General features: G+C 46.0%; 2 protein-coding genes across 3 annotated transcripts in view; one reads left to right on the top strand and one right to left on the bottom strand.

Annotated features, from left to right (window-relative positions):
- The first annotated feature begins 75 nt into the window (after positions 1-75).
- Positions 76-14,332, top strand: Slfnl1 (schlafen like 1). Its single transcript, XM_060379687.1, has 4 exons — positions 76-2,853; positions 4,428-4,967; positions 5,172-5,315; positions 5,805-14,332. The coding sequence occupies exons 1-4, from the start codon at positions 2,419-2,421 to the stop codon at positions 5,928-5,930; spliced, it is 1,245 nt and encodes a 414-aa protein (XP_060235670.1). The 5' UTR covers positions 76-2,418; the 3' UTR covers positions 5,931-14,332.
- Positions 8,794-23,724, bottom strand: part of Ctps1 (CTP synthase 1) — a 33,012-nt gene continuing 18,081 nt past the window's right edge. For both annotated transcript variants that reach the window (XM_021639482.2, XM_060379686.1), the window contains exons 8-19: positions 21,251-21,402; positions 19,966-20,098; positions 16,148-16,236; positions 15,050-15,144; positions 14,269-14,331; positions 13,632-13,675; positions 12,474-12,570; positions 11,466-11,521; positions 11,290-11,386; positions 10,629-10,773; positions 10,061-10,149; positions 8,794-9,591 (exon numbers count right to left, since the gene is read on the bottom strand). In XM_021639482.2, the coding sequence (XP_021495157.1) occupies positions 10,065-10,149; positions 10,629-10,773; positions 11,290-11,386; positions 11,466-11,521; positions 12,474-12,570; positions 13,632-13,675; positions 14,269-14,331; positions 15,050-15,144; positions 16,148-16,236; positions 19,966-20,098; positions 21,251-21,402 (1,056 nt within the window). In that variant the 3' untranslated portion in view covers positions 8,794-9,591; positions 10,061-10,064. The remainder of the gene's footprint in view (positions 9,592-10,060; positions 10,150-10,628; positions 10,774-11,289; positions 11,387-11,465; positions 11,522-12,473; positions 12,571-13,631; positions 13,676-14,268; positions 14,332-15,049; positions 15,145-16,147; positions 16,237-19,965; positions 20,099-21,250; positions 21,403-23,724) is intronic.

The raw sequence follows: 23,724 nt of genomic DNA, 5'->3' as shown, positions 1-23,724 counted from the left end.
CTCATGTAAAACAAGGGATCTGTGCCAGATTATCCCTAGGAACTCTTCTTAACTTACAGTCCACAAGAACAGGCTATTGTCCAAGGGGCCACAGCACCCAGCACCTTGCAGGCCCCAGGCTCTGCCTGGTTGCTTCCCTCTGTCAGGTAGACAGGTGTTAGTACCAAGCCAACAAGCAATCCAAGGACTAGCTACTCCCAAAAGCCTTAGGCTGCTTCATCCTCCTCTTCCTGAGGTGAGAAAAGAGGCAATACAGACCTGCATCATACCCATTGCTCTGACCAGGGCCTGACACCCCAGCCCGGTGTCATACAGCCTGTTGGCTTACAGTGGGAGCGAGGACAAGACAACCTGAAATAACAGCCAGGGAGCATACCAAGTTTCACTGTTGGCTGTGAGACTGCTGGAGCAGGCATGGCTACAGGGGTGAGCCATTTAGTAGCTACCAGTTCTTCACAGAGACTCATTTGGCCATCCGGTGGGGCTGAGCCTCTTCCTTCCTGTACACCATTGCCTTTTATTTCCCTCAAGTTCTGCCCAAGCTTCTGCCTCCAGTCCTACATGCAACAAAAGTCCAGGCATGCCTTCAAAATGGCTGCCCACAGGAAAGCCAAAGAGCTGCTTGATTGAAGCAGTTGCTGTGGTCTCCCTTGTGCTCCCAGTAATAAGGATTATCATAGGTAGAGAGAGCAGAGTGTGTAATGTAGTCTTTAACTGGGAGCTGACAAGATGACTCTGTCAGTAAAGGTGTTTGCTGTGCAAGCTTGGGGACCTGTGTTTGATCCCCAAAACTTGAAGGAGAGAACCAACTCCAGAGTTGTCCCCTGACCTCCACACGTCATGTACATGACACATGCAGTCCCTTCCCCCACATCATACAGTAATAAATCAGCCTTTTAATAAACATAAAAAGTCCTTACCTAAGCTAAGCCCTGACTTTAAGGGATTGGCAGCCAAATTGCCAGAGGCTGTTTGTCACCCAAGGAGCAGATAGCTGTATCCCTTGAGTTGACTAGCTGATTTTTCAGGCCCTTTTAGATAGCAATAACAAGAAATGTCTGTGTTTGCATAAAGAGGGATCATGTATCAGGGGAGCCCTGGACTGTACCCTGTACATTTTGGTTCATCCTGGGAGCATCTAGGTCCTTCAGTGTTCAGCAGAGCTTGGGGTTGCAGACCAAGGAAAGAAGTAAGACTTTAGACAGCAGAGTCAAAAGAGATGGTAACTGTGGGTTGTGTGAGCACTGAGGGCTAGATAGGTGGTGGAGAGGGAAGTGGTGCCTCAGGTTCTAAGTTCTAGAATCTGCTCCAAAGACCCCCCATGGCCAAACTGCATGGTGGATGAGCAGCTGTCTCTGTTTAGTGTCTAGCAGTTAAGGACCGTCCTTTGCTCAGCATCCCTTGCTCAACATCATTGCTTGTTGTCTGTGGCTGAAGCAGAAGGCATTATTGGTCTTCATGAGATCACAGAGGCTGTTGCACAGGCCCCGCCCACTTCCTAGACCCTGGTTCTCTCTGCCTCCATGCCAAGTTCTAAATGTCCTGGGTCAGGGAGCTGTGGGAGCTCAGGGCTGGGCACCTCCCACGCCCCTGCAGGAGCAAGCAGGACATGAAGATTATAGGCCTCTTTCCTCCTCTTCCTACTTGCCCTGAATGCCCCCACTGCAGCTGTGGTGGCTCTTGGACTCTGACTACCTCAAAGACCCAACCTGGAAAGATGCGGGCTGGTGGTGCCTGCCACCCAAGTTGGAGGCTGGAGGTGTGGGGGTGAGTGGAGGACTTGTATTTGTGTGCCTATGGCACAGCCTGGAAGTGAGTTCCCAAGCCTAAGGTGAGGTTCTAGTTCTGAGCCACCTCAAGATGCAAAGGCCCTTTTTATGGGGAGGAGCCATTGCTGTCGTCAGTGTGCCAAAACCCCAAGAACCTGCCAACCCAATCCTGAAGTTTCAGTGACCCATACTAGCCTGTCAGCAGGTTTTAGAATAGGTGGGAGAGGCAGTGATGGGGCCACTGGCCAGCCCTCAGATTTTGGGATTATGGCCTCTTCTCCAAGGCCCAATTTAACCATCTCCCTAGGGCATGGAGATTTTTAAGAACCTTCTGGAAGTACAGAAACCCCAGAGATAGCTAGGAGATCCTAGATACAGATTGGGGAGTTAAGATAAGGCACTTAGAGGGTATAGAGAAGACCCCAAAGATCCCTTATCTGCCCAGAGGCCTGGCTCAGCCCCATCTGGTTCTTTCCTAGGCACCAAGGGGGTTACTTGCCCTCTGCCCTCCTTTTTGTCTGACCCTGCTAGTCTCTGCCCGTCTACAAGACTCCAGAAGCCTTAGCACCTGCGAGTGCACTGGGAAGGAAGCCCGGCCCCGAGAGCAGGGCCCAGGAGGAGCAGTCAACAGTGAGGACTATTGACCACCATGACCCTTAGGAAGAGGTCAGCACATACACAGACATGGGAGTTCCCCGTGGAGTCCCAGGGCAAGCAGTCCCTGCCAGAACCGACTCTAAAAGAGTCCCCGCCCAAGGACTCTGGCCTCAAGGCAGTTCCCACCACACATACTCTCTATGTGGGCCACCTGAATCCCCAGTTCTCTGTGCCCGTGCTTGCCTGCTTACTGAGAGATACCCTAGAGCGGCTGGAGCTGCCAGTGGCCCGTGAACACATTGAGGTAGTAAAACGGGCACGGAACACTTACGCACTGGTACAGGTGGCTGCCCCCAAGGCTGCCCTGGCCTCCCTCCCCTGGCGCCTGCAGATGGCCTTGGAAGAGCAGTTAATCATCAAAGAGCTCACAGCCCGTGGCAAGGAGCTGGTGTTTAGTGAGGGCTTGGAATCTCTGAACCGCAGGGAGGTAAGTGTGGTTTGCCCAAGTGTGCCCTGAAAAACATGCTGAGGATGAGACATGAGTGTGAATGGCTTACACACCCAGGGGATGTGACTCAAATGACCAGCTTCTCTGCTAAGAGGAAGACTAACTCTTAGGGAGGCTTTTGCATTCCAGTCAGGTTTGGGAGACCCAGAGCATACCAAGTCCTGATTTTCCCTTTGGCCTACCTCATTTGTTCCATTGACAAACATCAATACCTGTACTGTACCAGAAGAAGCAAGGCAGAGGCAAGCAACCTATGCCTGTCCCTGTCAAACTCTCCAAGAGCAGAACCAACTCTGCCAGTCCCAAAGTTGAGGTGCAGCAGGGCATGGTGGCACATGCATTTAACCCCAGCAATTGAGAGGCAAAGGCAAGGGGATCTCTGAGTTCAAGGCCAGCCTGGTCTACAAAGTGAGTTCAGGACCCTGTCTCAAAAGAAAAAAAAAAAAGGTGAGGTGGCTGTATGAGAACAGGCAAACCCTCACTGCCCGCAGGAAATCCAGGCTTATGGATCACAGAAGGCAGAAAGAGAAACATCAGAGAAAAGATGTTCAAATAGTGACACAGGACAGGCTGGTATCTCTGGAGCTGATGCTGGAGGCTACAGAGGCAGCTGAGGAAGGAAGCTGGGTCAGAGGGTGGGCCCAGATCACAGCAGCTGTAATGATGGCAAAGCAGGGTCCGGGTCAGTTTTGTTGGAGGTGAAAGGTTATACTACCAATGTCCTTGGTCTTCTGCTCAAAGTGCAAACCCATGGGGCTTGAACTGTGGAACTAAACAGCTCTGTGATACTTTTTGTGATGCATATGCACCTATCATATTTCTGAGGCTAAGTTCATCAGGAAGGGAGCCACTAGGCTACTAGGGTCTTTCTTGCCCTTCATCTCCATGCACTAGCCCAGCTGAGTGTCTAGCACTACAGAGGTGAAGACACCAGGTAGCTGGGAAATAGGGAGTGGCCATTGCACGCCAGTCTCAGAGCTACTGAGACGATGGGAACAAGAAGCTGATGGGCTGTTGAGAGCCAACAGAAGTGACCATGCAGAAACAAACTGCCCAGAGCCCTGGAGACAGAAGCCACAGAGGGACTCGGGAAAAGCAGAAAAATCTAAGATTCAGGAGGACTTTTCATTAGCTAGGAAGTAGCTGGCAGACATTCCAGGGACAACAAAGATGGTAGTATCAGATCCCTCAGTTCAGGGGGCTGCTTCTCTGCCCAGAGGACTGGAGGGTTACCAAAATGCCTCCTAAGAACAGCTGGGCCTGGGGCCTATTAGACACTCAGTGGGGGAAAGATTGGCCCATGGTGTGTTTGCTCCCAACTCCAAAGGGACAATCTCTTTACTCTCCCAGGCCTCCTACGGCAGGTGCCAAAGAAGAGTCTAACCCAAGTGCTGGCTTGAGCTCTTGAGCCAGCACTGGCTTTTGCACACATACAGAATTGGGCCATCAGCCTGGGAGAGGACCACAAGCAGGAGTGTGACTGGGGTCTCTTAGAGTTAGGGGCTCCTACACTCTGCCTTTGCCTATATGCCCACTCTTGACCCCCACCCCAGCAGGAGGACAGCGGTCCAAGCCCAAGCCACAGCCCTGGCACCAGCCCAGGCACCAGCCCTGGCACCAGCCCAGGCTTCAGGTGCCCACCGCTGCCCAAACTGGCAGACCCTTCCCCTAACTGCTGCTGGGCTGGGCATCGGCAGACCTCTCAGAACCGACCCAGTGGCGTGCGCTCTGACAGTGCCATTGTGCACCAGGAGATCCTGGGCCAGGAGCAGCTATTCCAGGGTGCCTTCCTTGGCAGTGAGACACGGAACATGGAGTTTAAGCGAGGCGGCGGTGAGTACCTGAGCGTGGCCTTCAAGCACCACGTGCGGCGCTACGTGTGTGCCTTTCTCAACAGTGAGGGTGGCAGCCTGCTGGTAGGCGTGGAGGACAGTGGCCTGGTGCAGGGCATCCACTGCAGCCACCGTGACGAGGACCGCACACGCCTGCTGGTAGACTCCATCCTGCAGGGCTTCAAACCCCAGGTCTTTCCGGATGCCTACACCCTCACCTTCATCCCTGTCATAAGCACCACAGCCAGCACGCCTCTCAAGGTGAGCTACCACTGTCACCAGGACAGTGACACTGCCCTGTGTGACACTGCCGAGCAGCACGGGTGGGGAGCAGCAACAGGAGCTTCAGGAAGAGTCCCCAGGCTGCCTCTGAGAGCTAAAGTGTGGGGTGTGGGGCTACCCAATAGAACTGGGGCTGCCACCATCAGATGCGGCGCACGCTGAGCTTCCATTGCCTCTGCTAAGGTACTCCGCCTGACTGTGCATGCCCCCAAGGCACAGTGTGAGCCACAGCTGTACGAGACAGACCATGGGGAGGTCTTTCTAAGGCGTGATGGGAGCATCCAGGGCCCGCTGTCAGTTGGTGCCATCCAGGAATGGTGCAGGCAGGTGAGGAGGCTCTGGCCAAGGTGGGCTGGGGTCAAGCTGACTCAGATCCTACCAGCCCAAAGTGCTGGGCAAGCCTGAAGAAGGGAGGGCTTGGATGAAATGAATCTGCCTCCTCCTCACTGCCAAAGGGGAATTCCCAGTAGTCATTTAAGAAATCTATTCCCCACCCGCCCTGCTTCAGCACTTCAGGAGGGTTGGACTGAGTCGCAAGAAAAAGCCTTTATATGAGGGAACCACCAAGTAGTAGAAAAGCAGAGGGGTTAGGAAGCTGACACTGAAGACATGGTCTGGTGGTAATCAGGCCCTAGTGCCAGCCCTTGGGAGACTGCCAATGGTGCCCCATCCCAGTGAATGGTATATAGGCAACTTCAAGACTCTTGGTCAAAGACAGCAGTGTGGCCAGGGGCCCCATGCTGTGGCCCCAGGAGGATGGCCTGAGTAGATAATCAGACAGTAGCCTGATTATCTACTGCCACTCTGTCCTCTCAGAAATGGACAATGGAGCTGGGCAAGCTGGAAGAGAAAGTGAAGGTGCTAACGGTGGAAAAGGAGCAGCTTCAGCAGCAACTGAGGCAGCGCCGCCGGCTCATGACCTGCAGCTGTTGTGTCCTGTGAGGCTGTGAGGAAGATGTGGGCTAAGGCCTGGATTACAACATACCTCAGCCACCCCTCTTCCTTAGCACTGCATGCACAGGAGCCATGTGGCTTCGCCTCAGAGCAGGCACAGTAACATAGCTAATAAACAGCTCTTGGCACATCCCCAAGGGACCTTGCTTTGAGAAAACATGGCTAGGCATTCTACAGCTGAGCTCTAAGGGACTGTAACTCATATTCCAACTAAATGCACCTTTTGCCTAAGCCAATTCCAGTAGGCTAGGAATTCTGTCAACCTGGAAAGGCCACTTGCAGCCACCAAGACCTACTGAGTTAGAGGGCACAGGCTACCCTGCAGCTCTCACCCAACTTACTAGAATTTGCTTGTCATCACTCCTTATGTACTGGAATGCCTGGTTATTTCTAAGACACTGGTCAGCCAGCCAGAGGCTGTTGCTTCACAAGTCTCATGGCCAGCCCTCATCTGCTTAGGAGCCAGAGCCCACTCAGATACCACAGCTCAGCAAGCCACCCAGCACCCACTGCAGCTCTGCCCTAACACCAAGCACGTGGGGCAACAGTGCCTACGTCTGCCTCAGTGGGCAAGGGGCATTTTTGTCACATTATATACTGTTATCTGCTGGCTGTGGCATGAGGGGCATAGCCAAACTACTGCCTCCTCATTAACTAGCACAAAAGCCAGAGCTGGATCCTGCCCCACCTGCCCTGTCCACATCCATTTTACCACAAGAAAGCCACCTGTTCTAGCTGCTCCTGCTGCCCCTTACACCAGCCATTTGTGCCACAGCAACCAACCCACCTCACCTCTATACTGAATGCTCCTCTGCCTAAAGCCTTCTTCCTTCAGAGATGTAGCACTTAGCTTCCCCTCTAGGCTGCCCTTGAATTTGTGGCACTCCAGGCTTCAATAACCCCCACCCCCACCACCCTACTTACCACCGCTTGTGGCACCAAGGTGCTTGGATTACAGGCAGGAGCAACTATGCCCAACTTCTTTTTTTTTTTCCTTTTCCATAGCAATGTCATAGTTTCTCCCACTAGGTCAGGCTGCTGTCAGGTTTAGTCTGTGCTCAGAACACACACAGGCAATGTGGTAGGTGCCTAATAATTCCCTAATGAGATAAGAGAACTCTTAAATTTGGGCTCTGACCTACCAGATAATCAGAGTACTGACACAGCATTGTACAAGACAAGGGCCTCCATGAAAGTGTTTAGTTATCAGCCCTCTTTTCCGTGAGCTTGCTGGCTACACTGGGAGTAGACACCTAAGAAAAGGATCGCGAGTGCTATCAGGCATTGTTTCCTCTTTGATACATGTGCAGACACAAACTAGTTTTGAAAATCCAGTTCCCATGCCCCACTCAACAGATACTAGACGACCCCTAGACCCCTTACTGCTCAAGACCCAACTTTCCCATGTATCAAACAGGATAGAACCCCTACCAACATTCACAATACTTCCAGGAACCAGACATGATCATAAATGTTCATGACAGCTCACCAAATTCCCTTTACTCACACACTGGTGTCCCCAGGGCTACATGAAGAATGTACTTCTGAGGCTGTGGCTCAGTAATAGAGCACTTCACTAACTAGCATGAGTAAAGTCATGGGATCTAGCCCCAAGAAAGTAAAAGAATGATTAAGTAAAGTCATTTCTCAAGAAGCCAGAGGAGAATGTTTGTGGGTACCACCCACCCATGTGCTAAGTACCATGCTAGACTCTGGTCCAGGTAGCACCATCCTCAGAAGTACTTTCTCTGGAAGCCGGTTTTTGCAAATACAGGTGGGCACAGAGAACACTGCTGCCACCTGCCCTTGTCCCCTAAGTCTGAGGTCAGCACACCAAGGACACAAGGGTAAAGCTTCTGAGCACTGGTAGTCACTGGGCATAGAACACTGCCTTCTAGCACCAGCAAGCATCATTCTTGTCAGCATGACAAACTCTGGAAAGCCATGTGGGATTCCCTTTTGCTGACAGGTTTTACAGGTAGCTAGCATGTAGCAATTGGTCAATAGCAAGGCTATCTTTGTCAGGAGAAAAACATAGGGATGCCTCTTCCAAACCACTCCACACCCAGCCAAGCCCTCATTACTGTGGCAAGAGTGGTTTGTCCCTCTGGGAAACACTGCTTCAGTGTGGGAAGTGATGGGACTACTGGGTGGGAAGAGAGAAGTAGAATCATCCACAAGCCAGACAGAATCCATATAGAAGTAAACCTGAGCTCATAGACATGAAAGCAAAGACAGGATGCTTTTGATAGGAATTAGAAGGATAGGGCTCTGGGTCTCAAAGGTGACTGTGGCATTAGACCAGGGAATGAGAGAGGAGTCTGAAGTAGGAGTTAGGCAAACAGGTAAGACACATTTTCCTTCCCAAGCCTCCATGTCTCAACTTGTAGCAAGGCCTGTAGCCCAAGTGAGTGGATGCCAACACCCTACAAATTGACTTTAGAAAGACCCCTACCCCTATGACCTTGAACTTCTGGGCCTGAACTCTAGAGGTCAAGAATGAGTACAGAATGGGAGAGAAAGCAGACCAGCTGTTTAAGACAGCCCATGGTCACCTGGCTGGTTCCATGTATGAAGTGTCCTGTCTGTAGTGGGCAAAGGATCTTGCAGGCAGCCATGCTTCCTTCTCGTAGCACACAGCACCAATTGACTTTTAATCCCTTGGCACATGATATGTCATGACAACCTAATTGAAACCTTGCTGAAAAATCCTAATAGCTACTAAGGCTTACATCGTAGTTTGACACTCACTCAGACTGCTCACTGAGGCTGGCCCAAAAGAAGCCCTGGCATTGAAGCCCAGTGCCCATGGAAAAGCACCCCAGGCAGTGAGAGAAGAAGAAAGTACACCGGTGGTTCTGCATTATTTATTGAGTTAGGAGTATACATGGAGCCAGCCCACCACACTGTAGGCACATGGCCATGCCCACTATGTCACAATAAGAAAATAACTTCAAATTGCATTTCAACTGTATAACACCATTCTGGAAGAAAAAAATACCCTCAAATCAAATGCTGCATACACAAGAGAGGGCTTCAGAACCAGTTACCCTAAGATTCCTTGTTTCTTGACCCCTTGATACAAGGAGTATACTCAGCCCCAGGAATACAAAGTGTAGCCAGAGACCCAGAGTTTTTATGTGACACTTTATAGACAGACCTTGTGTGATGTACCGAAGAACCAAACATCCCTCTGGATGGTGAAGGTCAATCACAGCTGGCATCAAGTCCCCTACAACTCAGCAGCACTGAGATTCCAACAACACCCACAGTTAGCAGTCTAGCACTGGAAGCCCTGGCACCCAGGGAAAAAACAGCAACTCACTCAAACGACAGTGATTCAAGTGGCTGGAAAGATAAACAAGGTGGTTGGTGGCCTTTAACCAGCCGCTGGCCACTATCAGGTCCCATCCAGAGTCCTGCTTCCCAATCTCAGAAACAAACCTCGAAGGAATTGTCCCATAAATACACATATTGCAGGATCCAGTATAAATGATGGGACATGCAAGTGACAAAAGTTTTCCAAATACCTTTTCCCCCATAATAAAATAATCTTAATAAAAACATAATTTAAAAGAAGTGTCAAAAGCAGAGTGTAAAATCATAGCTGTAAACTATCAAAAGTTGAAGGCTTTCTTGAAGAATCATCCTGTTTAAAAAAAAAAAAAGCTAGAATTACATGATATTTTTTAGAGAAGTGTCAGAACTTAGCTGCCAGCCCACACAAGGAATAAGGCCTGTTCCTGTGGGAGAATGACAGAAGCAATTCCACAGAATACAATTCCACAGAATCACACCTTCAACGCCTTGCAGCAACCTCTGTGCCTCAGTCACATACAAGTACTCTGTCCACAGCACTAGCCTGTTTCAAGACTGCTGATGGGTAGGCAACTCCCAATGAGTGGCAAATGGAGGAATGTGGGCATATACACATGTACGTACGCTAATGTGTAGAGGACAGAGGTTGACAGGCATCTTCTTGTCAATCTCCAGCTTGCTTTATGAAACAATTTCACAAAGACTCTGCAGCTCACTGGTACAACTAGGCTAGTGGGCCAATGAGCTCTTAGGGATCTGTGCTACCTTTTTTTTAACTAAACCTTAAAAATGTCACTTACCGGATCAGTCCTGATTTATTGATGGAAACTTCAGTTCAGTGATTTCAGAGTCAGGGGAACTGCTCCCACTTCTGTCACTATAAGTATCCCTATGGAATTCAAAAGGTTTACTCATTTCTCATTAAACACTCACTTTACTTCCCCATCTTCATAACCAGTGTTATACAGTGGTACGTGTCCACACATGGTAACTACATATATGAGGCTACAGAGGAATTTCTTTCCTCTAGCTCCAAGAGATACACCCCCCTCCCCAATATTTCACCATTTATATGTTAACTACCAACTCAGAGCAACCAGTTTCAGACATAAGTTATAGAGCATAAGCCCACCTGGTTGTGTCCTAAGCAGACAGGATCTGCTCAGCAGCAATAACAGAACCCAGAAACTACAAAGATGAGGCCTGGCCTAATGGCAGGAGCCGCCTAACAAAACCCCAGGGAAAGAACAGGAACCTTCACAGTATATTGAGTAGTGCGCAATCACCTACACAAGGCCCAGGCCCTGGCACCTATGGCTTTTTCTTAGTACTGTGTAAAGCCTCACTGTGATGAGTTAGTGTGCCCACCTGGGTGAGAGTCGGCAACCTTTCTGAAGGTAATGTGGGAGCCTCCCCACAGAGGCCAGAAGAAGGCCAAAGTAGGGAGGGGAGGGCTTGATGGGCCTGGACAGGAACTCAGGGTGATATTGCACCCCAACAAAGAATGGATGATCTGTAACATTCAGAAGGAACAATTAGTACTCTGTGCATCAAGTGAAAAGATGAGACAAAAATATATATATATTACTCAAGTGTAGGTAAAGGGAACCCCAGATTATCCTGTGACTTGCACAGGCTGAGCCACGCTGTTCACATAAAAATTGAGCCAGCTCTTCATGCTGAGGGAAGTACCATGGCTGCTGTGGAAGCCAGGCATAGGGATACACATCCCTTCTTGGGAACCTTGTCAGAAGCTCCTCCCCAGACACTGCTGCCTTCTCAATACCAAGTCAGGAGCAAAAGCAGCACACTTTCCTTTTTATTGAGACAGTCTGGCTCTGCAGCCCTGGTTGACCTAGAACTCATGATCCTCCCCCTCAGCTCTCCTGGGACTGCAGGAGTGTGACACCACCACACCTGGGTGGCACATTTTTCTATTTTCCCACACCTGGGTGACACATTTTTCCATTTTCCCACACAAGGAAACTTCACTGTACTTTCTCCATTTTATCACTACCCAGACAGTCACCTTCCAATTCCACAATCTCCATCCTCTCGCCTTCAACATCTTGGCCAACAAACTTTAAGCCTTGCTCTTCCAAGCACTTTTTCAAGACTGGATTCACCTGGTGGGACAGAAGATCTCATTGTTTTGCTTCTCCATTATTTTGTAGAGTAACAGAAGCAGCAGGCTTTTAGCCTCACCTCAAATCGGTGACGGTGCCTCTCTTCCAAGTAGTCTACGTCTCCATAGAGTTTCCCTGCAGAAAACCAAGCAGTTTCTATGACTTCTGTCTGCACAAAGAGTCTATGCAAACTACTAACTATTTCCAGTCCACTCTTTCATGTAGGTTACCAAATTTGCTAGTCACGTTCTCCTGCTCTTGATATAATTCCAATGAATAATTCCTGGGGCTCTGGCTCCTCTGCGCAAATCAAGAACCATAGCAGGAACAAACTTTAACCACCTCCCTTGAACACACCATTACTAAATGAAAAGCACTGTGCTGCTGGGAACCATCACAGGGACACAACAGGCCCTCCCAGAAAGCCAGGTCCCTAAGAACAGTGTGGGAAAGGGAAATGAAAAGCTGGTTGGTACCTCGTAACTGGATGAACAGGGACAGTGTATGCAAATGGGGTGCTTACTGACTCACTCCTCACTGCCTACTGAGACCCCAAACCCACAGAAGACCACAGTTGGAAGAACTTGAAAATGGTACTCATTCATGTCAAACTAGTCTGACTGGAATCCCCAAACATGGGTACCTTTACCAATGGTTAAAAGAGCAGTATCCCCATTAGGCAAAGAGTCTAATAGGTTCATTTTCTTAAGTCATTCTTCTCCTCAATTCCCCTAAGTTTTTAACCACAATCATTTTTTTGTTAGAATAAAATGTATTTAAACTATGTAAAATTGTTTCCACAGTTCTATTTACTAGTATAAGAAAGTTACCACAGATTGCAATGGATTTAACCTAATGGCCTGTCTTATTGAGGTCCTCACACCCAAGGACCCAGGTGCATTATCAGAGAACACCTGGCTAACATAGTACATCCTAAACAAGCATATGAGATGAGAAGGAAAAAAATGCAAAAGTAGGAACAAAACCAAGAAAAGGCTGGCCTGGCCCTTTGGAGCTGTAGCACCACCTAGCACACATGTCCTGCATAGACAAGGATAAAAGCCAAGACTCATGGGAAACAACTTACTCATGACTGAATTCTTGGTCTGGAACAGGGTTCTCCTCTTGCCCAGCCTCATGGTTCCACCCATCTGCCCAGGGTTATGTTCTGGCATGTCTATAACCTAGAGATGTTCAGAAAACAAGTCTGACCACCAAACTGCTTCTGTTAAAACCTGACCTCTTTCCCCAAGTGTAGCCCTCCAGGGGAGGAGCTCAGACTGTCTCATGATGCTGTCCCCTGCCCTAGTACCTGAGATGCCAAGTACTGTGCTACGGCATAGCAACATGGACACAAGACTAGTCATGACACAGCTATGCCCTGGGTCTGAGAAAAGGATACAAGACCAAGAGCCACTAGCAAGTCTGTAAACAGGGAGACTGTACCCAGAAAGGGGTGGTAGAGCTCACCTATTGGCCCAACATGCCTGAGCACCTTATAAAACCCTCCTGACCTCTCTGTGCTCCACTCCCTCATCCCATCATTGTTCTTACATTAACAAAACTTCAACTTCAGAAGAAATATGCAGATGCTAAGTCAATGAAATAAAAAACCTTGTCCACCTTGTCATAGTGTCCTCAGTGACAAAACAGTCCCTCACACACAACCAATGCTCATCAGATATAGAATACTGGAAAAACAAATGCCTATGCATGCATGTCACTCATGGGCTAGGGATTCAAAAACAAAGACACAGCCCTCCCAAGTGACCCTTAGTAGCACCTCAGGCCACATGCCTCCAGGTAATCAACAACAGGAGGATTGTGAAAAGCTATGCTTAGCACTAAAGAAATCACCACCCCTTCCTTAGCTCATCAACCCTGACCCTGTCTATCTTCTAGGACTGACACTGGGAAGAACATGAACTGTTAAATATAGAGCTCTGAGAATAGTGGCTACCATATAGCAAGCCTCCACACACAACTCCTACCAGGAGCTGAGGGGATGGAGAGCTATTTCACTCAGGAACCTCCTCTTTCTGGCAGGGACCACACCTGTCTTTTAAATACTTCCTATGGTAACCTGGAAAGACTGGTGAGGAACTAGGTAAAAACTCAGGAAGTCCTTGTCATGAAGCCTGAAGGGTCTGTGGGATGCAATGGCTCACTGCCTATTACCATCCCCTGCTTCACATATGTGCTTCCAGCCCTTTAAGCCCCTTAGAGGTTCAAACGCTTGACTCACCACAGGATGACTAGTCTTAGGGTCAAACTCTGTAGAATTGGCATCTGAAAAGTTAAAATAATTGAGTTATGAAAACAGCTATAAACACTGGGCAGTGTTGGCGCACACCTTTAATCCCAGCACTCAGGAGGCAGAGGTAGGAGGATCTCTGTGAGTTATAGGCCAGCCTGGTCTACAGGGTGAGTTCTAGGACAGCCAAAGCTGTCTCAACAAATAAACAAAACAACAGCAAAAAAAGGTATAAACAAAACCTGTTACTAGTTTTATGCTAAGCATTAGAATCATGAGCTCTCTCTCAGTTTGAAGTCAATGATTATGGGCTGGGAAGAATGGCCAAGTAGTTAAAGCACTCGGCTGCTCTTACAGATGACCCAGGTTTGGTTCCTAACACTCACATGGTGGTGATTACCGTGTTCAAAGTGAGGATCTTGAGACAAGAAAGGCAGGAGCAGTAGCTGAAGGCCTGCTTGCTCAGGTGCTCCCTCAGACATGTAAAGTGGTTCATGCACCACTATTAACAAGGCGCCTACTTCACTGAACACTGAGAGGTGCTGAGAAAGCAGGCATCATGCTCACAACCACCAGCATACAGTGGCTGTCAGGGCCTCCAGGTGTCAGTTGCTAAATTTACACTTACCTTGCCATCCCAGCACATTTCTTGAAAATTCCACCACTGCTAGCTGCATTCCTAAGCACACACCTTCCAAGAGAAGGAAAAAAAACATCAGTCTCCAATGAGAGGTCAACTCCCACACTTCCCCAGCCTGCCAGTGTCTTTGTGTCCTAAGTGGAACTCATACAATGTCAGAAACACCCAAAAATGTTACCTGTAATGAATTAAAATCTGGACCTATGCATACATGAAGATTTAGGGTTCTGCAAAGCTAGTTAGTTAAAGAAACAATACTTGGTACCTTAAAATCCAAGTTCCCAATCTTCTCTCATTAAGTCTCATTTACAAATTGATCAAGTTGAAAACTGCAGCATCCAAAATGACTTGGCCAGTTGCTGGCTGGTTTGCCAAGTGAAGAGAACACAAAGCCCAGCCTTATATGCAAACAGTATTTCCTACCTGACAGTCCACTTTCTCAAAATTCCTTGTCATTTATATGCAGCTCATAAACTTTCTGTATTGTGAATCTAAGGGCCAGTCAGATGGCTCAGTAGGTAAAGGTGCTTGCCACGAAGCCTGAATAACCTAAGTTCAATTCCTGGGACACAAATGGTAGGAGAGGACACATCCTAGGCAAGTTGCCCTCTGACTCTACATGTATGCCATGGTATGCACCTACACACATATACATAAATAAATGTAATTGAGTTTCTCCCAGAAAATTCCTTTCCTGTGCATGTCTTGATTCACTGTTACTTTCTTCATTCTTTGTTCGGAGAGAAGAGGGCAGAGCAGAACTCCTTACCCAAAAAAGGCTTCTTCTGTTTCCGAGCCCAGGCAATTGCTTGAATTTTTCCTTCTGTTCCCCGAACACCAAATCCTCCTGGAACCAGCACTCCACTGGAGAGAGACCATGAAACAACTTCCCTTTTCCACTAATCCAGTTCTCAGTCATACCAAAGAAGTCATGGCCATGACACTGAGGCCATAAGCTCGTTTCCATTCTCGCTCAGTCCCAAGGGACTGGGACTGGAACTGAAAAACTGAGGGTGCACTTTCTGTGCTTGGGAATACAATGAATTTAATGCCAACAAGGACATGGGCCCTGTCACAGGGACAAACAGCAGTCTATCATGACACAGTTACACTACCCTTGCCCCGAGTTCCCTATGCATACTTTCTTCTGAGGCGGATCTTCCAGGAGAGCCCAAGCCGGCTTCAAACTCACAATCCTCCTGCCTGAGCCTCCAAAGGACCAGACTCTGGATGTGTTCCAGGTGGAATCAGTTTCCTCCTGATTCCAGGGCTCCTCTCAGTTTTTGTGAGGGTTCTTTCTCCTCAGCAGTGTGCCACACTGACCGCGGATCTCAGCAGAAACAGCTTGTTAGCTTTTACTATTTTAAGAAAAATCTAACTGGGCTTGGTAACACATCCCAGCACTTGGTAGGCAGAAGCAGATGGATCTCTTGAGTTTGAGGCCAGAGAAACCATGCCTCAAAAAACAAAAGAAAAAGAAAAAAAAAAAAGATCTGAGGATGTGGTTTAGCGGTAGAGCACTTGCTAGCCCCTGGCCTTAGATTTGATCCTCAACATCTCAAAATGGTAGTAGTGGCATTAGCAGCAGCTACGAAAACAACGTATGACATCCAACTGATGGCTACTCGAGTGATCTGGATGAAAATATTTAAGCCTCATGATGAGATACATAACAAGAATCAATGAAATGAGAATGTTTTCTTCAGACCCAACTATAATGGTGAGCCGTACTTTTTTTCTTTAAAAACTTACACCCTTTACTATGCAATCTAATCATCAAGAGACACTAACAGGCAAATGACCTCAGCACTGAAAGCACAGGCCCATGTTCATTGGCACAAGCACTGTGGCAGAGAAGGCTACTTACTGAGCACTGCAGAGCTTCTGCCATGCCTCATGGTAGCGCACAGGCTCCTCCTGCAGGGTGCTGGGCTCCAGATCTGTGGAATCGATGTACTGGTGCACGAAGGCAGAGAGACAAACGGCAGCTTATGAATCCAACCATACTCTCAACTTTCAAACAACATTATCAGTGTTCCATCTCTCTTCATTTCAGTTTTAAAGTGACAACATAATTAAATTCAATAACTTAATATTATTTAATAAAATTAAATATTTTAACTAAGAATCCCCTTTACAATTACCTAATCTTCAAGTCCAGTTCTACCCACTCCATCCAGAGTGTTTAGATCTTCTTACAAGTAAGCCACTGGAGGAAACTCTATTTTCTGTTCGAATGACACTCTCCCAGGCCACCTCCATGTAAGTTTTCCCTTTTTTGTCCATCTGAATCAGAATATGACTTATAAACAAGATACAAACATTCTAGGATTAGTTGTCCAATGTACCCTATACTGGCTAGTTTTATATCAACTTGGCACAAACTAGAGTCATCAGAGAGGAGGAAGCCTCATTTGAGAAAAATGTCTTCTTAAAATCAGGCTGCTATCAGTGGATTTGGAGAGGGGCATGCATGAAGAAGGGGGAGGGAGGATGAGATCAGGAGAGGAGAAGGGAGAGGTTTATGGGGGGGATACAAAGTGAACAAAGTATAAAAAGAAAACAATAATAATAAAAAGAAAAAAAAAGGAAAAAAATCAGGCTGGGGGCTGGAGAGATGGCTCAGTGGTTAAGAGCACTGTCTGCTCTTCCAAAGGACCCAGGTTCAGTTCCCAGCACCCACATGGCAGCTCACAACTGTCTGTAATGACAATTCTAAGGGATCTGACACCTTCACACTAATGCACATAAAATAAAATTAAATAAAATTATTTAAAAAAAAAAATCAGGCTGTAGGCAAGCCTGTGAGGCATTTCCATGATTAGTGATTAATGGGGGAAGGCCCAGCCCATTATGGGTGGTACTACCCCTGGGCTGGTGGTCCTGGGTTCTATATAAAAAACCAGGATGGACAAGCCAGTAAGCAACATCCCTCCATGGCCTCAACATCAATTCCTGCTTCCAGGTTCCTTCCCTACTTGAGTTCCTGTCTTGAATTCCTTTGATGATGAACTGTGATGTGACAGTGAATAAACTCTTTCCTGAATAAACTCTTTCCTCCCCAAGTTGTTTTGATCATGTTGTCTTCACAGCAGCAGTGACCCTGACTAAGACATAACCCATGAGACAGATGCACCCCATGAAGACAGAATGCACCCTGAAGACAGAAGGCACCCCATGAAGATGTATACCACCCAAAGACACAGTACCATTGTTCCAAAAAACCCTTTCTCCCTATGGACAGCTGCTTCCTGCTTCAATTCTAGACAACCACAGGGCTGATTCTGCCATCACAGACTGGCCTTGCCTCTTCTAGAACTCCGTGTACATGAGCCACACACCTACAGTCTTGAGCCTGGCTTCTTTTGCTCAGACTGTCCGACCATCCATGCTTCTGCATTATAAGATGCTTGTTTCTGAATCAATTTCCACCACATAAATATATCACACGGACCTACTATAGACATTTGGGTTGTTTCCAAATGAGGTGGTATGTCTATATCCATTTGTTAAAAATAATTTTCTGTTGTTTTTTTGGTTGTTTGTTTTATTTTAGGTTTGGCTTGTTTTGCTTCCGTTTTTTTAAACATATAACCTAGGCTAGCCTCCACCTCTCTTACTGGAGGCTGAGAATAACAATGAACTTCTAACCCTCCTGCCTCTACTTCCCAAGTGCTGAAATTACAGGCATGCAGCACCATGCCCACTTTTATGAAGTGCTTGGAACTGAAGTCAGAGTTTCACTGAATTCTAGGTAAGTACTCTTACCAACTGAGCTACCTCCTCAGCCCAAAACATTTCTCCTTCTCTTGAATAAATAACTGAGTGTGAAAGCATAAAGCCATGCCATTATTTTATATGAAACTGTCAAACGGCTTTCTAAAGCAGTGCACTATTAACATGCTTTCCTGGCAGCAAAGCACGAGGTACCTGTCCTCTCAGCCACCTTCTGGGGATATGCTGCCAGTCTACTGGGATTTGTTTGCAGTTATTTCTGTGATAGTGCCACACATCTCTTCACAAGCATCTTATTTCACATTTCCTTCCTTCCTGACCCCCTTTCTTTTAGAGACAGGTCTCATATATCTTAGGCTGGATTTAAACGCCTATCAAAGTATGACTTATAAACAGTAAAATGTGAGCATTTTAGCAGTATTAGATTCTAATACAATGGAGTTGAAAATGACCTTGAAGTTTTGATCCTGCCTTGATCCCAAATTGCTTGACCTAAAAACCGCTCAGATTATATTTGGTTTATTCCTTGTAGAATCCTCTCTTCAAATCCTTTGCCTATTTTTAAAATAAGGTTCTTTCTGCTGCTGTTCCTAATCTCCCCAGTCTAATACCTTGCAGTTACTTCTCCAAACCTCAAGGTAAAATCTAAGTTGACCCAGTTCATGTCCTCAGCACTCTATACAGACCCTTTGCAGTTGACACTGAATTCCCAGCCGTTTTTTTATCCCCAGGCCTGTGGATACCCTTCCTTCCCCCAGGGCCTTCCCTGAGAAGTTTCCCTCTATCATGTATCTGCTAAGGCCAGTGGAGCTCTTTCTTAGGGGTTCTCTGTCTGAGGGCCCCAGTATATTCTTCCCTCAACCTCCACCACTGAACACAAGGTGGCCACATGCTAACTTCAAATAAATAAATCAATGATGGAAAGAACTAGGAAAACAAAACAAAACAAAACAATGAGTCAAGGTAGTAAAATGGGCTCCTCCATTTCTTAACACATACACCAGGTTACCTATCTGCCAGCACACAGTAACTCAGTTATCACAGAATTGTGTAGAGAAGCAGGAGGCAACCCATATCACTGACTGTGAGGACAGCTACATGGGCCCCTGGGCACCAACCTCCCACTATCCTCTCCTCTATCTCCTGAAAAGTTCCAGGCAGTGCAATAGGAGCAAAAGCTCAGCTAACTTCCAAAGGCAGTGACTTCACCCAGCAGTTACTAAATGGCAGACTCACTCTGAGCAGTTCCTAATACACCATTTAGTTCTGAACTACAGGAGGAAAGGCTATCACAATCAACTTTTTAAAGGAAACTGAGGCATGAGGTTAAGATATACAAGATTACAGAGCACTTGGGCAACAAAGCCAGTACCTGAGGCCTGGCCACCTACTCTGTAGTCTGTGCCCTTAACCATGACACTTGACAAGAACACGTACTGACATACCAGAGCAGCTATTGGGAAAGGGGTCTTAAGCAAAGCCATCAGCTATGCTATACCTATGTCCACCAGGCCCTCCCATTCCACAGGAACTGACAATCAGATCCACACACAAAGGCCCTTTCATTATTTCTGGAAAATATTCTAGTGTCTCCTTGGAGTGAAGAGCCAGTATAAATCTTTCTTATCCCTAAAAATGAATGCTGAGGTCCAAAAGCCATAAGGCAAGTAAGCATGGAGCATCTACCAGATCACAAGGCTTGAGTGTTTGAGATGACTCGGTGGGTAAAGGCATTTGTCAAGCCTGACAACCTATTTTAATTCCTAGAATCCACATTAAAGAAGAAAAAAACTTATTTCCACAAGTTGTCTTTTCCACATGTGTGCATGGCACACACACATGGACCCACATATACCTACACCAAATAAAAATTTTTAAATGTTTAAAACACATACACACACAAGCAGTCTCCATTTATTCCTTGGTTATACCTATACCACCCTTCCTTACCTTGATCTCCAACTTATGGTTAATAGCCAGTGCAGAATGCTCTAGAGCTTTAATGACAGAGGCGTACGAGTCTGAGAATTTGGTGTATTTGCCTACAAGAGCAATAGAGCAGGTCTCCAGCAAGCGATCATATCTAGCAAATAAGAGTTAAGACAGTTACTTGTAATGTCTACACCATCATGAGACTGAAATAATTTCTGCAGGAGGAAACATGCCTGCAGAGACGATAATCAGAGACTATCACCTCAATACTATACACAGAACAATAAACAGGAGCCTTAGATAACAGGGCAGGCTCTGCAGAGAGAGTGGGATTTGAAGCTAATGATGGCTTAGTGGGTAAAAGCACCTTCTACAAAAGCCTGAACCCACGGTAGAAAGGAAAACCAGATCCCCACAAGTTGTCCTCTGACCTCCACATATACACTGTAGCCATACACACACTCAAGCACACAAACATAAAATAAATGTCATAAAAAATTAATCAACTAAACAAATAATTCATAAGAGTTAATGTGATAAGTCAAATTATGGTATAGTCATGGAAAAAATGTCCATACTCATTAAGAATTTCCATTTTAAGGCATAATAACAGACTGACAATGTTTCATGTTTTATAAAAACAACCATTAAAAACTACAGGCCATTTTTATAGCTACATGTTAATGGACACAAAAGATATCTACATAATGGCCAAAACCCAAAAAGGAAACTGTCAAGAGTAAAAGCAGTTATCAAAGACAACAGAATGAGCGCTCTGCGCCCTCTGTGTGCACTTACATCACAGTGACTTTCCAACTATAGTTGGGTCACCCTGCTCTAGGGCATAAGTAAGTATCTTAGAAATGAGACAACCTCAGAGCTTCAGGACAAGTTGGCAATAGTCCACCCCTGCTCAGCCCTTTCTGGCTGAGTGAATGGAATGTTCCCAAACACATCTCAGATATCAGGGACAGGACAGAAACAATGCAGTCAAGGCCAGCATTCGTGTGGGCTCTGGGAATGTGTGTACCCCGCTCTGTGCTGTTGAGCTGATGACATAGTACAGCACAATGCTGTAATCTGAACTTACTGCCCAGAGGTCTGGGAAGAGGCCCAGCCTGGCCAGGCCTCCTCCTCTGTACTGTGACCGCATGATGGTTATAAACCCGTATTTGTTAACCTTCTAAACATCTCTTCCCATGAGCACCTTTTCTACCAGCAGCACTAACACAGCATTACAACATGGTGGTGGCCCTACAAAAGATTAAGGCATGCATGCCCAGCTACATATGAGGAGGCAAACCTGTCCGCCATCTCCTTCCACTTCATCAGCATTTTCCGTGACTGTCTCTCAATAGGAAGATCAAGTCTCCGCAGAAAGTAGTCTACAACCCCTTGCTCTTCCAACAACAAGGGTACCCGGTAGATGGAAGAAACATCATGGACACAGATCACCTGTTAAACAACAGTGATTTAATAAGAACAAATAACTGGGGTTACAGCTATATGCCTTCAATTTGGGGAGGGGGGAGATGATTTCTAGAAAAAGATAAACCTCCACAACTGACTCAAGAACAGAAAATAAGTGGCTAAGCTAAATACATGCAAAAATCCTTTTAAAGGTTTTTTTTTTTTTAAAGATCCTTTTGAAAAGAGGTAGATGTGGTGGTACATACTTATAATTCCTGCACTCAGGAGGCTAAGACGGGAAGCATAAGTTAGAGGCCAGCTTAGGCTATCTCATAATACTTATCTTAAAACAGCAAAAATATGCTCACAGAGGACCTGTTCCTGGATCTATAGATAGCTTAAATCAACAATTCTCAAACCCAACTGTACAGGACAATCTCTGAGGGAGTTTGTAAAAATTCCTAATCTATGCTGTATCTACAGCCACTTAGGTCCGAATCTCTGGAGGTGGGAGGCTCCCCACTCATTTCAGTGTGCAGCCAAATTTGAAATCCACTGCCATCTTTAGGTAGAATTTGGCTATTCTCCCATGAGGAATCCGGATTTTAAAACAGATACAGAAATAAAAAATAAAAGTAGATACGGCACATGAAAGTAGAAGGGGCTCACCTAGTAGGGAAAGGTCGAAGACCACAGGAAGTGGGGAAACAAGAAAGTTAAAAAAAGGAGGGGAATTCAGGCTAGGCAGTAGTAGCACATGCCTTTAATCCTTATACTTAGGAGGCAGATGGAGGATCTTTGAGTTTGAGGGCAGCCTGATTTACAGAGTGAGTTCCAGGACAGCCAGGGCTACACAGAGAAACCCTATCTCAAAAAACATTAATTAATTCAAAGTTCATGATATACACTTACGGAAATGTTATAAAGAAACCCATCCTTCTGTATAATGGGATGTGCCAATAATAAGAGTAACAATGGAACATGTCACATGAGCACATTAAAAAGGAGAAAAATAAGATCATCTCTATGGATACAGACTATTGAAATTCAGAACCTGTTCATAATAAAAAATTTAGGTAAATTAAGACTAAGGAAACTCTGAAAATATAAAACAACCATAGTCTGACACTTAATACTCCTGCTTATCATTAAAAGTCTAGGGAACTAAAAAAGAACCAGAAGGAGGAACCCTGTCACAATTCAGGTGCAGGAACTGTCACCCATTATGGGGGGTCAGACAAAGAACACAATATGATTTTAAAACCCAAAAGCGGGGGCTGGAGAGATGGCTCAGCGGTTAAGAGCACTCATTGTCTGCTCTTCTAGAGGTCTTAAGTTCAATACTCAGCAACCACATGGTGGCTCACAACCATCTATACTGGGATCTGATGCCCTCTTCTGGCATGCAGGTGTACATGCAGATAGAGCTCTCATACACTGAAGAAAAAAAAAGCAACTTGTACTATATCCATGTGTCACTACTGCCCATGTGCGCCCATAAAAGACAAGAGAATTACAGATAACTGTATCTAACAATTTTAGTAGAATGCTAGACTACAGATCAAAAGAAATAATCAGGGTGCCTTACATGTGGACCATTTCTAATCAAAAATACAATTTCTGAAAATATTCACTATAGTAACAAAAGTTATGAGGTCATACATAAATCTAAAGTTTATGAAGCAAATCTTATATACAATGCAAAAAATGATTATCATGATAGCCCTTTCAACAAACAGGGCTACATACCTGGATATACATACACAAAAAGATGGTTTTTCATATCTTATCTAACACTACACAAACACCAACTCAAGATGGATCTGGTATGATATAAACCTTTCCAGAAAATTGAGAAAAATCTTTATGATAATGATTAATCAGAGTTCTTAAATAACCAAAAAGCAGCACAACCCACAAAAGAAAACACTGAACATTTAAAATCTTTTGTGATCCTTTAAGAGCATAAAAAGATGACAGAGGCTGAGAAAAAAAACCGCAAATCACATACCTGACAAAAAGACTACATTCAGACTAACCTCTTAGAATTTGAAAAACAATCTAATGTTTAAAATAGGTAAAAGATCTGAAATCCACATCTGTTATAAACATGGGAATACTTATCACAGCATTTAACAGTGAGGAGTTTTCATAGCTCTTGGTTTTGTTTTGTTTTTTTGTTTTTGTTTTTCCACATTTTTTGTTTTTTGTTTTTGTTTCATTTTGGCTGTTCTAGAATTAGCTATGTAGACCAGGCTGGTCTCAACTCAGAGAGATGTATCTGCTTCTGCATCCCAAATGCTAGGATTAAAGGCATATACCACCACACCCAGAGATTTATTTGGTTTGGCTTGGTTTTTCAAGACA

This window comes from Meriones unguiculatus, chromosome 3 (genome assembly GCF_030254825.1).
Source record: "Meriones unguiculatus strain TT.TT164.6M chromosome 3, Bangor_MerUng_6.1, whole genome shotgun sequence".
NCBI lineage: Eukaryota > Metazoa > Chordata > Mammalia > Rodentia > Muridae > Meriones > Meriones unguiculatus.
This window is presented reverse-complemented; position numbering and strand designations above follow the sequence as displayed.